Source organism: Petaurus breviceps, unplaced genomic scaffold (genome assembly GCF_028583685.1).
Source record: "Petaurus breviceps papuanus isolate PSGF00001 unplaced genomic scaffold, PetGlider_PUasm1.0 38, whole genome shotgun sequence".
NCBI classification, from domain to species: domain Eukaryota; kingdom Metazoa; phylum Chordata; class Mammalia; order Diprotodontia; family Petauridae; genus Petaurus; species Petaurus breviceps.
Window position 1 is genome coordinate 24890871 of NW_027186304.1, and position 15228 is coordinate 24906098.

At 38.3% G+C, this 15228-nt stretch overlaps 1 protein-coding gene across 1 annotated transcript in view; it reads right to left on the minus strand.

Moving 5' to 3' along the window:
- The window catches only part of PTPRM (protein tyrosine phosphatase receptor type M), a 1041338-nt gene that overhangs the window by 162627 nt on the left and 863483 nt on the right, over positions 1-15228 (minus strand). The window contains exon 18 of the mRNA XM_069099664.1: positions 10176-10263. Within this exon, the coding sequence (XP_068955765.1) occupies positions 10176-10263 (88 nt within the window). The remainder of the gene's footprint in view (positions 1-10175; positions 10264-15228) is intronic.

The following is a 15228-nucleotide window of genomic DNA, read 5'->3' on the forward strand; positions in this document are numbered from 1 at the left end:
AATGGCAATATCCAAGTTTCTCCTAGCCTTATGATTCTCTACTTATGGTAAGACATTTAAATGTCATTAGTTTGTACTCTATTAACTAGGATATTAGGCAACTGGATTTACTGTTACCCTAGCTATGGATTCAAAGCAAAGGAATTATATTTTTTAAAAAGGACAGATTTAGATAGGCTAAGAGTAGCTCAGGAGTAAAGGTCAAGAAACTGTTCTTAAGTCTCCTTAAAACCATTTTTTTATGCAAAATTTGCTCCTAAAAGAAAAAATCTGTGCTAATTATAAACAATTCTGATCTATTTTTAAAAGTGCCTACAAGAATCTCTAAGCTCTAAAGCTTGACTCCCCAGTCCCTCTGCTCTAGTTAGCTCTTATGACTACAGAATGTTCTGACTTAGGCTTCTCACTAAATCAAATTGACCTTCATACCGATGAGAAGGGTTTTGATTTTAATATATTTCCTTCAATGTCTGTGTGGAGAGAATGTATAAAAGCACAATTTTGCCTAAGGATTTCAATGCCTTTTTTGTCCATGAACAGGTCACTCTACCATAAAAACCATTTAAGTTTTGCTATAGTTACTGTATCTGTGGAATTCAAAACATCATATACAGACCATTCATTGTAAAACAAAGGAATACTGTGATCAAGTATAGGCACCGTATTTTAGGAAGGGCACTGTCAAACCAATCATTCAACAAGTATTTTTTTAAGTGTTAATATGTGCCAGGCGCTCAAGTATACTTATAGGAGATTAACCAGGTTGGTCAGAGGTCTGGAAAGCATGCCTAACTAGGACTGGCTGAACAAACTAGGGTTGTGTAGCCCAAAGAAGAGACCACTGAGGGTGCAAGATAACAGTTTTTGGTTATAGTACCTGAGGGCTTTTCACATGGGAAAAGGGCTACACTTGGCCAGTCTGTCTGGATTCCGAGGGCAGAATTGAGAGCAATGTGTGGAAACTACAGTCAGGCAGAATTAGGCTTGATGCCAGAAAAGCTTCTTAATCATGACAGTGGACCAAAAGTGGAATGGGCTCCATCAACTGGGGAACAAGTTGTGGTATATGAATGTAATGGAGTACTATTGTGCTATAAGAAATGGTAAGCAGGCAGACTTCAGAAAAACCTGTAGAGACTTGTATGAACTGATGGAAAGTGAAATGAGCAGAACCAGGAAAACGCTATGCATATATCAACAGTACTGTGCAATGATCAACTATGAATGACTCAGTACTTCTCAGTGACACAAAGGGCTCATGATAGATAATGCTTTCCACATTCACACAAAAAACTGATGGGCTCTGAATGCTGCTCAAGGCATATTTGTTTCACTTTATTACATTAGTATTTTTTTTTCTTTTAATCTGTTTCTTCTCCCCCACTGTGAATAATATTGACCTATGTGTTACATAATTTCACATATATAATCTATATCAAATTGCTTAACATTTTAGTTTTAGTTTTTTTTTTTCTTTTTGGAGGAGGAAGGGTAGAGAAATTGGGGTTAGGTGACTTGCCAAGGTCACCCGGCTAGTTTATCTGTTAAGTGTCTGAGGTCAGATTTGAACTCAGGTCCTCCTGACTCCAGGGCCAGCACTCTATTCACTGTGCCACCTAGCCGCCCCATGCCTAACATTTTAGGAAGAGGAGGGGAGGAAGGGAGGGAGACAAATTTAGAACTCAAAATCTTGTAAAAATGAATGCTAAAAATTGTCTTGACATATAATGGGGGAAAAATAAAATACTATTTTAAAAAGTAGAATGTGTTGGAGGTATTTGGAAGTAGTAGGTTTCCTATGACTGGATAACCAAAACACTTTAATTAGGGAAAAACTATGTTGACATCAGTGAAATGGCTTAAAAGGCATCAGCCACAAGGAGTTAAAAATTATAGTTGGTGCTATCACCTTACAAAGTCACGTGTTCCTCTCCTCCCTGCCCATGAGTCTAGGAACTCAAAAGTCTGGGGTGCTAAGAGATACAGGAAATCTTCAAGCTGAGGCCAGGTGATCTCAGGGGATATGGTAAAGGGAATTCTTATTCAGTTAAGGCTGAATTCCCTTTCATTTCTGACACTGTGTCATTCTCACGAACAGCATGTATTTCTTCCAGATAAAGCTATAATTTTAATGTTCAAGCTGATGTATTTCTTTATGTAAAATAAAGTAACTTCTAGCCCACAGATTCCCAAAGTTGGTCATACCATCCCCTGGGGGGCACTGGAATGATGCGAGGCTCATAGTAGCCTCAGATGCAATTGGGGGGCACTGAAAAAGGGGGTGATGAAAGCAAAAGGAAAGGAGAGAAAAAAATTTTGAAAAATTATTTGTACATGTTTTATCTGTTATGTAACAGAGTTAAAGTCATAGTGATTATGTTATTTTACAAATAAACACACAAAATGCAAGTTATAACTGATTGATGGTCCGAGAATAGGTCTTAACAAGCAAGTGATGGCAGGCAAGTCTGCTGTGCATTGTGGGGAAGTCCAGCGTGCATCTATAGGTATATGTGCATGAAATGACTTGTTTACAATATGATACCATATGGTTACATGACTCAATATTGCATCATCAAAATTTCAATGCAGGAAAAACTCCATAAATTTATAATAAATTATTAAATTTAAGATGTGTCATTTAAAAAAATATATTTTGGGGTGGCTAGGTGATGCAGTGAGTAAGAGTGCTGGCCCTAGAGTCGGGAAGATCCGGGATCAGTTCCAGCCTCAGATACTTAACACCCACACAAAATAACTGGCCGTGTAACCTTGGGCAAGTTACTTAACCCCAATTGCTTTAAAAAAAAAATATATATATATATATACATATACACATATATTATACTTTTTTGGAATAATGCAAGCATCAAAAAAAATCTGTTAAAGGGTTAAGGAAAGTAGATTTCTAGGGAGCTGCCGAATAATTTTTTTGAAAAGGAGGTGTTAGGTCAAATAAGTTTGGGAACCTCTGGTCTACCCCAACTAACTCTACAGTGTTAAGAGGTAGTTAGGTGGCACAATGGATATGAGCATAGGGTCTGGTGTCAGAAACACCTGAGTTCAAATCTGCCCTTCTGGGTAATTCACTTAATCTCTGCTTTAGTTTCCTCAACTGTGAAGTATAGGGATAATAACAGCACCTTCCTCGCAGGGTTGTTTTGAGAATTAAATCAACTATTTTTAAAGCACTTTGCATAGTGACTGGTATATAGTATTTAATTAGTGCTTATTTCTTTTCTTCTTGTGAAACCTTCCTCTTTGAAAAAATCCTAGTTAGAATACGAGTGGCTGTGGTATAAGTAGAAGTGTTGATCATTAGAGTTGAAATGCATCTTAGAAATACCCTAGTTTTATTGTGTGTGTGTGTGTGTGTGTGTGTGTGTGTGAGACAGATCCCTTTGGTAGTCTAATGAAGTTTATGAACTGCTCAGAATAATGTTTTAATTTTTTTCACATTTCAATTTATTTATTTTAGTTTTCAACAATTACTTCCACAAGATTTTGAGTTCCAGGGGTGGCTAGGTGGCACAGAGAATAGAGCACCAGCCCTGGAGTCAGGAGAACCTGAGTTCAAATCCAGCCTCAGACACTTAATGCTTACTAGCCATGTGACCTTGTGACCTTGGGCAAGTCACTTAACCCCATTGCCCTGCCTTCCCCCCTTCAAAAAGCATAAAGATTCTGAGTTCCAAATTTTCTCCCCACCTCTCCTCTTTCCCCATCCTATGACAGTGTGAGTTCTGATTACCCCTTCCTTCAATCGTCCCTCTCTTCTATCACCCTCCTTCTTATCCCCTTCCCCATCTATTTTCCTGAAGAGTAAACTAAATTTCTATACCCCATTGCCTGTGTATCTTATTTCCCAGTTGAATGTAAAAACACTTTTTAACATTTGTTTTTTTAAAACTTTGAGTTCCAGAATAATGTTTTTAAATGAACAAATTGAATAGGATTTTAAAGAAAACTAATTATATTGAAATATCTATCTATCTATTCATCTCCCTTTAAATTTTCTAGACTCCCAGTTTAAGAATACTTGATTTAGTACTTGACCCCTTCAATGCTCAGAGAGAATAAGTGACTTATTAAGTAAGCTGTTGATAGAGTAGAGGCTTAATTCTAGGTTTTCTGACTCCTGATTCCTGGTTTATATTCATTATGTTGAGTCAGAGCAATATAATTAGGGAGTTGGATAGGTGGATGCTTTATATTGTTTGGCATTATGGCTTATTGTTTTCTATACTCACTGATGGTGAGTATAGGATATTGACCCATAAGGCTGATGCAAACAGCCACAGGAACTTTTTAGTTCTCTCCTTTGAAAATCCCACTCTCTCAGATGGGTTGTTTTTATCTTTCTGTAGGTTCTTCTTAGTCTATATACCCAAATCTGTGGTCCACAATTCTAGCTGCTTTCATGACTTGCCTACTTGAAAGCTCTGCTGACATCTCGGCTCAAACAGGGCTTATTATTTCCCCTTCAACCTGCTCCTTCTCCTGACTCCACTGTGTCTATCTCTGGTGCCACCATTCACCTAGATTCCTATCTTTATTGGTTATTTTTGGCTCCTTTCCCTCATTTGTCACGTCCAACAGTCTCTAGGTCTTAGCATTCCCACCTCTGCAACATCTGTCAGATCTGTCCCCTCCTCCCTATTCCCACTGCTTCCATTCTAGCACAAGCCCAGGTTATACAGGTGATAACCTGCCTATATAATTGTGGTAGCTTCCTTACAGGTCTTCCCATCTCTCTCCTCTCCTCCCTTCAATCTTCACACCAAAATGATCTTACTTGTAACATAGGTCTGGTCATGTCATTTCTTTGCTCAAAAATCTTTATGGGCTCCCAAAAGTTCATGCTTTTTTTTGTATTAAAGGCCCTTTGCAATTCGATTTTTTTTTAATTTTCCAAACTTTTATATTACCTCCTTCCATAACCTCTTTGCTTCAGCTAAAATGGACTAGTCTCTAATTTTCAAAGATGCTCTGGACCTTGACACCTCCGGGCCTTTGTTGATACTATTTTCTATATCTGGGAAGGGGTCCCTCCTCTCTCTGTTGAATTTCTACTTATATTTTATTTAGTCAATCAGTCAACTAGCAATAATTAAGTACCTACTAATTACCACGTACTGTGCTAAGCACTGAAATGCAAAGGACAAGAGTGGGGTGGGGGTGGTGCTAGGGGTGGGGTGAAAACAATTTCTGCTCTGAAGGCAGTCACAGTCTAATGCCTAACTCAGATGACACCTTTTTCCACGACTCCGAGGATGACAGGTCACTATATCTATCCATCCCATGTCATATGAACTTGTTTCATTGCCATCTTCCTGCCCTTCCTTTCCCTGCTGTCCTCGTTTCTCCTCTCCCACCCCATCTTGTCTTTTGCTCTGGGACCAATGATCATATCGGCATTACCATTGTTTATAGAAATTTGTCCCTTGCTTTACTCTTACTTCACTCTTCCCTGACCCACACTCTTCTATAAGGGTTGTTTCTAGCTTTTAGAACATAATCTCTTTGTGGTCAGAGACTTTCTCTCTGTATTTGTATCTATAGTACTTAGTGCAACTAACATATACTGAACAGTTAATGAATGCTTTTTCATTCATTCATTCATTCATTCATTCATTCATTCATTCATCCATCCATCCATCCATCCATTCATTCATTCATTCATTTGACTTAACCATCCATAGGGACTTTCCTTCTAAAACCTTAGCTACCATTTTGTTTTGTTCTTCTCTAATATGCTCCAAATTTAATCTAATTTATCTGAGGTATTTATATTGCTGTTTTTGCTTTTTATTGGAGTATAAAGAGAAGGGAATGGCAAACCACTCTACTAACTTTGCTAAAAAACAAAAAACCCCACAAAAACACAAAAAACCACCAAATCAATCCTGAATTGGGGTCATGCAGAGTCAGACACCACTGAAACAACTCCACAACAGAAAGCTCTGAAAAGCAGGAACATTATTTTGCAATAGCCATTCTGTGACTCCTGTTGCTCAACACTCTGCACAAGTAGGTACTTAAAGTGCTTGCTCTATTACGTCTACTCATATAGCAGCTCTTCTCAAATCTTCATACACAACGGTAAAATGACTTTGCATTTTCAATGACAGAATTTTGCTGTGCAGAAGAAGAGAGCCAAAAGGAAACAGTAAAGGCTGTGAAAAAGGGCTTGAAGACTGAGCCCTCGATCTGCCGCCTTCATGAACCTTTCCTTTATCATTCAAGTTCTCACTGATCTCTTTTTCCTTAGAATTTCAGTAGAACTTTGGATCAGTAAGACAATGCTACATTTGAAACATAGGAAAAGGGAATGGGAATAAGCATTTATATAATATTTACTATGTGCCAGGCACTGTGCTAAACATTTTAAAAAACAAATATTATCTCATTTGATTCTTGCAACAATTCATGAGGTAGGTGCTGTTATTATCCCCACCTTACCAGTGAAGAGACTGAGATTGACACAGGTTAAGTGACTTGCCCAGGTTCACACAGCTAGTAAGTGTTTAAGGTTGGATTTGAACTCAGATCTTCTTGACTACAGGATCAGAGCTCTATCTACTGTATCATTTAGCTACTGACAGAGGATATTGTCTTGTTTTGGCCTCCTGTTTCATCATTATTATTCTTTTATTAATTTTATTGTAAGCAAAGGTCACATTTGCTATAAGTTCTTTGTATCTCCTCACAAAGCTAAGCAGAGCACTGAACACATAGCAAGTATTGAATAAATACTTGTTGATTAACAAAATAATTGATCCCAAGGTCATGGTCTTGGCAGCACTCCAATACCCTGGCTAATTTACCTCATGCTACTGTGTGTATGCACACATACACACATTTATTATTATCTCTTTGGTGGCCAAAAGATACCTAACTCAGTGGGAAGTCTTTTGTTTGTTTCACTCACTGGGAAGTTGTGCAGATAAAACAAATTCATCACTAGAGAGGAGTAAGTTTCTTAATGGAGCACACATATCTTGATAAATGTAGGTTTTTGTTTGTTTGTTTTTGCTGACTGAATGAAAGAGGTAGATAGGAACCGGCCATATTTCCAGAAGTATGAAGTGAGGACATTTCACTTGTACAAAAAGCCTGGGATCTAATGTTGAATGGCAATATTTTTTTCCCCCAAATTAGTGAAAAGTTAGTCCGTCATCTAGAATCATGTTGGGGTAAGGGGTGGGTCACAGAGCTGCACATTCATAACTATTCATTATGAGACCCTGCTATTACAGCCACCAAGGCAGGCTTTGTGGAGGAGAGGTTGGGCCCTCATTTTCAAGAGGAACAGTGACTTCATAGGGTGATGTCTTAATTTGTACATGAATTGGATTTAAGTGAGGCAGGGAGGCACAAAGTGGTCAGCCTCACTCACTCTTTCAGAGTCATCCGAGTCTAGCGGTAGGACAAAAGTCAAGACAATTGGGGATGGCCTGGGCAGCAGTGGGTGACCTTGGCATATTCAATGTCTGACCAAGCTCTAGTCTAAGTGTTCTATATAATAGGTCTTGCTTCAGCCACTTTCATTGCTGTTGGAAGAAACTGTTCTCATCTGCCCATTCTGCTGGGGCAAGTCCTCACTTGCTTGGGGTAAACAATCCCCTAACTCACTGAGGGATTTGAGGCCTGCTGGTTACCTTCAGTGTGACTTACTGCCAAGATACGGGGTGTGGCTGCTGTGCGTGCTGTGTATGCATGTGCATGCATACAGGTGAGAGTGGGGTGAAAGGCGGACACCAAAGGGGGATGAACAGCCCTGAAAAGGGCTCAGCGGCTTTGGGCAACACTTAAATCAAACCATGCTGACGCTTGTTCCTTATATTTATCTATTTATTTATTTATTTTTTAATTAAGCAATCAGGGTTAAGTAACTTGCTCAAGGTTACACGGCCAGTTATTTCTGGGTGTGGTGCTGAGTATCTAAGCCCAGATTTGATCCAGGTCATCCCGACACTGGAGCCAGTGCTCTTACTAGCTGAGCCACCTGGCCGCCCCTTTGTTCCTTATATTTAATGAAAGGCCAGCCTTAATAACATTACTTAAGGACAGAAGTCATTTATCATACTTAGAAAATAATCACAAGTTACTGAAATTTCTCCATACTGCCATATTCAATAAGCGCAACATGTATCTCCTTGGTAATTTTAGTTTGCTCTTTTATTTTGTGAAAGATGAAACAAAATCATAGCATGTTAGTGCTTGAGGGATTTCGGAGGGTCATGCAGGAGAGCCATAAAAAGTCAGATTTTCCAAGTACCAAAACTTAGCGTTGAGTCCTGACTTGGTGCCTTTAGACCGAAGCTGCATTAGTTCTGCTAGATCACTAACAGGGCATGACTTTTGAGTTATTTGTGGAATATTGCCATTAACAGAAATAAGGAATAGACACTATTGTATGACCTTGAAGAAGTCATACTTAAGCAGTCTTTTTATTCATTCATTCATTCAATAGACATTTACTGAGTGTCTAAACTGTGCAAGGTTCCTAGGGATTCATTGGAATACAAAGATGAATAATATAGTTCCTGCTCCCAAGGAATATATGCTCTATCAGGGAAAACACAACCTGTTTACAAATACAGTATTCTAAATGTCTCCATACAATTCTAAGGCTGGAAGATAAAGAATGGTTGATAATTTGCACTGGCTTGAGGGTTGTTTCCTAACCAGAGTTGCTCAAAGCAAAGAAATATCAGGTGTGGACAAAACCAAACACAAAACAGAGTGTGATTAAGTGCAGGAGAGCAGTACACACTTTCTGGAAGAAGGAACTAAAAAAGTTCCCCTTGAAGAAAGGGGAAGGTTTCAACAAACAGAAGATAAGGCTGTTGGGGTGGGGGTAGTGGATGGGCATTCCAGGAATAGTGAAGCGTTCTAATTAGACAAAGCATGGGGTATGAGAAAGAAAGGCAGGTGGGAACCATATCTCAGAGAACCCAGAATGCCAGGCTAAGGAGTTCATGCTATACTTCAGACAACAGGGAACTTTTTAAGGTTTCTGAAGAGGGTAGTGCTAAGATCAGAACTGTGAATAAAGAAGATTAATCTGTTCATGGCGTATAGATTAATCTATTCTGATGGATAGAAGAGGAGTAGGAATTGAAGGCTGGGAGTCTGATTAGGAATGACAGAGAAAGGGCTTGAACTAGAGTACTGAAAGTGGTCATGGAAGGAGGAAAAAGAGGAGAAACGATTTCAGAGACAGAGTCCAAAAATGTGCAGAATTACTGGGAAAGGGAAGAAGGCAGTGAGAGAGAGAGTGCAACCCTGAGGGTTTAAGCATCGGAGTCTAGGAGGGTAAAAAGTGATGCCATCAATAGAAATCTGAAAGTTAGGAAGAACAGCAAGTGCTGGGGAAAAGATGGTGAGCTGAGTTTTGGTCATGGAAAGTTTGAGGTATTAATGGGACATCCTGGGAGAGAGATAGTAGAAAGCTGGAAATATGAGTCTGGATCTCAGGAGAGAGGCAGGGGGAAGGAAAGAGGAAGGAGCAGAGAAACAGATTTGGTAGGAGGCTCGTCAATCAGCATCTGAATTCACCTCAGGAACCTTATTAAGAACAAACGAGGTTTGGCTAGTTTTCAAAACACTTTAAGTAGCCCCCTGTTCCATTCTATAGGAGGCAAGGATTTCTAAGATAAAATCTTAGCTTACTTGATATTATGTAGTGAGATATAATGGGAAATGATGTTACCTTTGTTCCTGTCTTTACAAGGGGGACACTGATGGCCTACCTCAAACAAATGTCAAAGGGATTCATGATTTAATGTTTGCAGAGTAGTCTGGGTTTCTTGCATAAAGGCATGCCAAAGCCATGATTTTTATTTATTTTATATAGCAGGTAGGAGACATCAGGGCTATTATGTTTATTACTTCTAAAAAGCATTTTCCTCTTTCGCATTTCATTGTTACCAACACTATTTGAGCCTTAAATCTAAAAGTAAACTAGCCACAAAAATAAAAGTGCATTGACTTAGGGAGCTATTTCAGTGATTTTTTTCTCCTTCTTTAATATTTGCACACATCAGCTTCTTTGTTAGATTGAGGGAAGTAATTGTTCTGTAAAGTCTCCCTGCATGAGGCTGGTGGTCAATTTTATCAGATGCAAAAAGAAAGTTATACAGAAACACAGTCACACTGTCAACACTTACAGGCGATGATATTCCCATATCTGTTCTTCATTCTGTTCTCATCTTTCTTAGCTGAGTCCCATGGTGCAGACTGCCCTTCAAAGAAACTCTGTAAGAAAGGGAGGAAAGTGATACCCAGAATTACAATCTCTTGTAATAAACATTGGAATCTTAAGACCAGAGGATTAAAAAAAAGGTGGAGCAGTGGTCAAGAAGGAAATATGACATTGACAGGAATTAGTTGGAGGATCAATAAGGAACATTACTTCTTAAATATTTAATTTAGCTTTCTCTGAACACTGCTTCCCTTCTGTTCTACAAATATAGGCATAAAGCCTCTAGAGGTAAAATCCCCAATTTGCTCAAAACATTCCAGTAGGATCACATATCTATTTACTTCAAAGGCTAACTAGTCCACTACTTTCCTTCAGTAGTTGAGGAAACTGAAGCCCAAGGTCACCTCGGTAATAATTATCATAGGCGCGATATGAACCTAAGTCCTACGACTCTAGAGTGAACGCTTTTTCCATTGTTCCACAATACAGTGGAAGCACTTTAATAAACAAAGTTGGTCTTGCTCATTAGTAACCTGTCTAAATATCTGGCCAACTTATGTAATCAGAAAAAAATGGATAACTTATTAAATTTGATATTCATATAATAGTTCTCTCAATCTTCTAGGAGAGAGACGAGAAAAACAAACTTAAAAGAGTTCATTTTTTAAACTGGTAAACCACACAAGAAGAGTATTTTTTTTTATCGTGGTTAGACTATTGGAGGCATACAGTTTATAGTTTTATGCCTTCTAAGATAAACTTTCAGAATCAATTCTACTAGAGTTCTCTCTTAACTTAGCTTTGGTGAAGTACAGATATCCATTTATTCAAGGATTTAGGCATTATTACTACCAAGGCCTAAAATCTTTATGTATATTAATCAAATGTAAACCTTTCATTTTGGTTCTAGTGAAAATGCCCTTTTATCACTTGGCAAATAGGAAAATTAACTTGCTTTTAAAAACCCCCTGGTGTCTGAGCATTTCATTTCATTTTAGTTCGCCTCACAATAACCATTCCTATCCTAAAATCATAGTTTTTCATTCCAGTGCTTTAGTTATGGAGAAAAGAAAGCCATCAGAAAAGCTGTCAGTAAGAAATGACCCTGGGAACTTGCTACAACTAACTGGTCTAATCCCTCCTCTCATTCATTGACATCACTATGCCCCTGTGTATATATACTGGAGAGGAGAGAGAGAAAGGGAAAAGAAAGGATACTGATAGAATATGGATAGAAAGTACCATTCTATATTTTTTTTTTGGTTTTTTTTTGCAGGGGTGGAGAGGTGCAACTATTAAAATACGGCAGGTTGGACACATGGCCTCACAAATGACATGAATACATTCAATCTAATTTCTCCAGACTGTGAAGCACTGCCTTATCCCTAACTTTTCTAATCCACTTAGGGGTCTCAAACCATCTTGTCTATTTCAACTCGCATCCAGTGAATAGTTTCATTTTCCTCAACATTCCAAGATACAAAGCAATTCCCCCAAGACCAATATGTAGCGTGCATCTGCCAGTCTGGGGAACAATCCATTTTGTTGTGCTGGTTTGATCTCTAAGTAAATCTTTCTGTATGTACCATAGGGGTGCCTTATATGTATATCTTATAGCATTCATAACACTTAAAACAGTCTCTGAATGACAAGGGTTTGCAGAATTTCACTCAGTTAATTTTTTTTTGTAAATACATAAAAGAATAACATATCCATTTTCTTTCTTTTTTTAGAAGTGGAGGAAGAGGACTGGAGGAAGAGGGGAAATGGGTAGGCTGAAAGTCACCAGAGGCTAGACTTCATTGCCAAATTTATCTGCTGCACCTGCACCCAGCAAGTGCAGTGTATTTACAATCGCTGCTGTCATCCCTTTCCCTGTTCATTGGTGATCAGGTTAAAATGGTAGCAAAAGTGAGAACCAAATGCTTTGCAAAATAATCCAATCTAGCTAATTCTGTTCCTGTTACCCAGCATCGAACATCTTATCACAAGCACCTTCACTTTAGAAGCCAGGAGACACTAATTTTTGTAACACATGAGGTAGAGAAGGGAAGTACTGCAAACATAACTATGGATTTAATTCCTTGTTAAATTACTTTCTGTAAATTATGCACCATTAATCTCCATGATCATAATGACTGTATAGCTTATTGGGAGAGGGATATGAAATTTTATCACGTTTTAAAAACAAATGGGGACATTCCAACAATAATATATGACACCAAAATAAGGTAATACATAAAGTCCTACTATACATTAGTTCTTTAAAGTAAAATTTTGCATTATAAAGGGCAAATACAAACTTAAAAACCCTATGACATCAATATAGCCAGTAAGCAAAAACACTAACCTACTGGATTAAACCCAAGTGATCACAAAAATGTAGTCAGAGGGCTTCATTAAAGTACTTACTTCCTACTTGGTTTGCCATAAAAGATGAATTTTTAAAATAACCTCAAGGAACCTAAAATCAAGTGCCTTCTTCTGAACAGTTATCCTATGAATAACAGCTATTTTCCAGTCAAGTAATTACTATTATTTGACTTCTTTCATAACTCCTTTGTATTCCTTTGAATATTCTGCCACTTAATTGTTACCAATTTAATTCTCCCTCCCCTCTACCTGACCTAAAAGTTTTTTTTTCAAATTATTATGGAATAAGAGGGATAAAGAGTATGACAGGCAGGAGAGAAGCACCTGAAAGACTCTGACTTGTTGATTTGATAGCTCTGCTGTTCGTTAACTAGAAAAGACAAGCACAGACATTTCTCAGGAGATGAGGTAGAACACTGTCACTTGCTCCATCAGTTAGGGAGAGCTCTGTCGAATCCCTGAAGGCAAAGCCATAGAATTCCCATCTCATTTTGGACAGATGCACGCTCTACTATGGCCTCCTTTATAGAGGTGAAGGCCACACTTTTTTAGTCAAGAGTAGACTTCTACAAGGTCATGAATATAAGAAAACTTATAACATTTAGTTTAGTTTGAGATAAAGTAGTTTTACTTTTAATTTAGGTAATACGCTTTACAGGTTGTAAAGTATTTTCCTCTCAATAACCCTGTGAAGTGGACCATTGTTGTACAACCAAGGGCTGTACTCCCATTTTATGGATGAGTAACTCAGGCCCAGAAAGGGCAAGTGATTTGCCAAGGGAACACAGCTATTCAGTGACTGAGCTGGGATTCAAGCCTAGCCTCTCATAGCTCATCAAGGTTCTCTTTTCATTATCTAAGAATCAACTGGCTCAGCATCCAAGTGTCCTCCTTAGTCTGGAATGTTTATTTTTCTTTGGGGGGGAACTATTAATAAAGTTTAAAGTTTCTACTATATGCCAGGAACAAAATGAGCTTGAGAAAATAACTTAAACCTCTCTGATCCTCAATTTCCTTATCTATAAAGTGAGGATAATATAAGTACCTAATTCAAAGGGTTGTTGTGAAGATCAGCTCAAATGAATTAACCCATAAAAGTCAAAGTGCTTTTGAAACCTTAAGTGCTAGCTATTATTAATACTAATAACAATTATTATTATTATAATGATGATGACAATAAGTCTGGAAAGGTAACCTAAAGTAGCCAGAGACAGAAGAAAAATGATGGTAGCCAAGAATAGTAGGCATAAAGTTTAGACCTCTCACTGGTGATTTTTATTTCATAGCCCTTAAATGGAGGTTTATTATAGAATATGATAGAATGGGCATAAAGGCATCAGAAAGAAACGTGAGGGACTTAGAATAAACTTTATATAATTGCGTGCATGTGTGTGTGTGTGTGTATGTGTGTGAAAAGCCATTTTATTATTTGGTAGATTAGGTTTTGCTCCCAGATAATTTCTAAGGCAGATAGGTGACTCAGTGGATACAGTACTTGCCCTGGAGTTAGGAAGACCTGATATCAAATTTGGCCTCAGACACTTACTAGTTGTGTGACCCTGGGCAAGACACTTAATTTCTGTTTGCCTTAATCTACTGGAGAAAGAAATGGTGAACTACTCCAGTATCTTTACCAAGAAAACACCCTGAACAATATCAGTGTGCTATGGTCAACAGGGTCACAAACAGTGTGACATGACTGAACAATGACCAGAAAATTTATAGAACACATTTTTAAAAAAATGTCTATATTGATTTACTAGCAGTGGAGAAAACAAACAAACATACCTGTGCATACACAGGCTTGTCAAGGAAACCAACTATACTGAATTGCAGTTATCAAAGTATTTTTTTAAAAACCAAATTCGTGAATATCAGGTTAAAGACTCCTGGGCTAGATGATCTTGAAGGTCCTTTCAAGTCCTAAGTCTACCATCCTAAGGTACATTCCCCACAAAAGATGAGTCTTCTTTACTAAAGTCCTTTTCTGTTTTCTCTTCATGATATGAAAGTCCTTCTGGGGATCTCACAGGTTATACCAATGGCCCATTAGCTCTTTCCTACTAAGATGGAAAATTCAATCAGTTCTGCAAACATTTAAGTGTCCTCTCTGAATAGTAAGTTACTGTTAGATTGGGGATACAGAATTGGTGGGGGAGGAAAAGGAAGAGCATACACATACACACATATTTCTATATATATAGTGCCTACTTATAAATCTAGATCTGTATCTGTATAGTGCCTACTATGCGCTAGGCACTATGGTAAGCGAGTTACAAATATCAGTTAATTTGATCATCACAACAACTCTGTGAGGAAGGGACTGTTTGCCCCATTTTATAGTTAAGGAAACTGAGGTAGAGGTTAAGTGACTTGTTTAGAGTCACAAAGTTAGTAAGAGTCTGTAAGGGTTATGGGATTTAAAGATCTCCCATGCCCCATGGACGTGCTGACATAGCAGAGCAAGAGAAAGTGAAAAGCCGAGCTAACGGTCCTGCGGTTGGCAGTTGGCGGCAGTTGCCTTTTTTTTTTTTTTGAGTTGGGACTCCTGCTGAGGACTGCCAGGGGCCGGAGCTGCTGGGAGCGCTCTTCCAGGATGCTGGGTGGTTGCTGTGAGTGGGGAGAGGAGGACCTTTGCCTGAGGT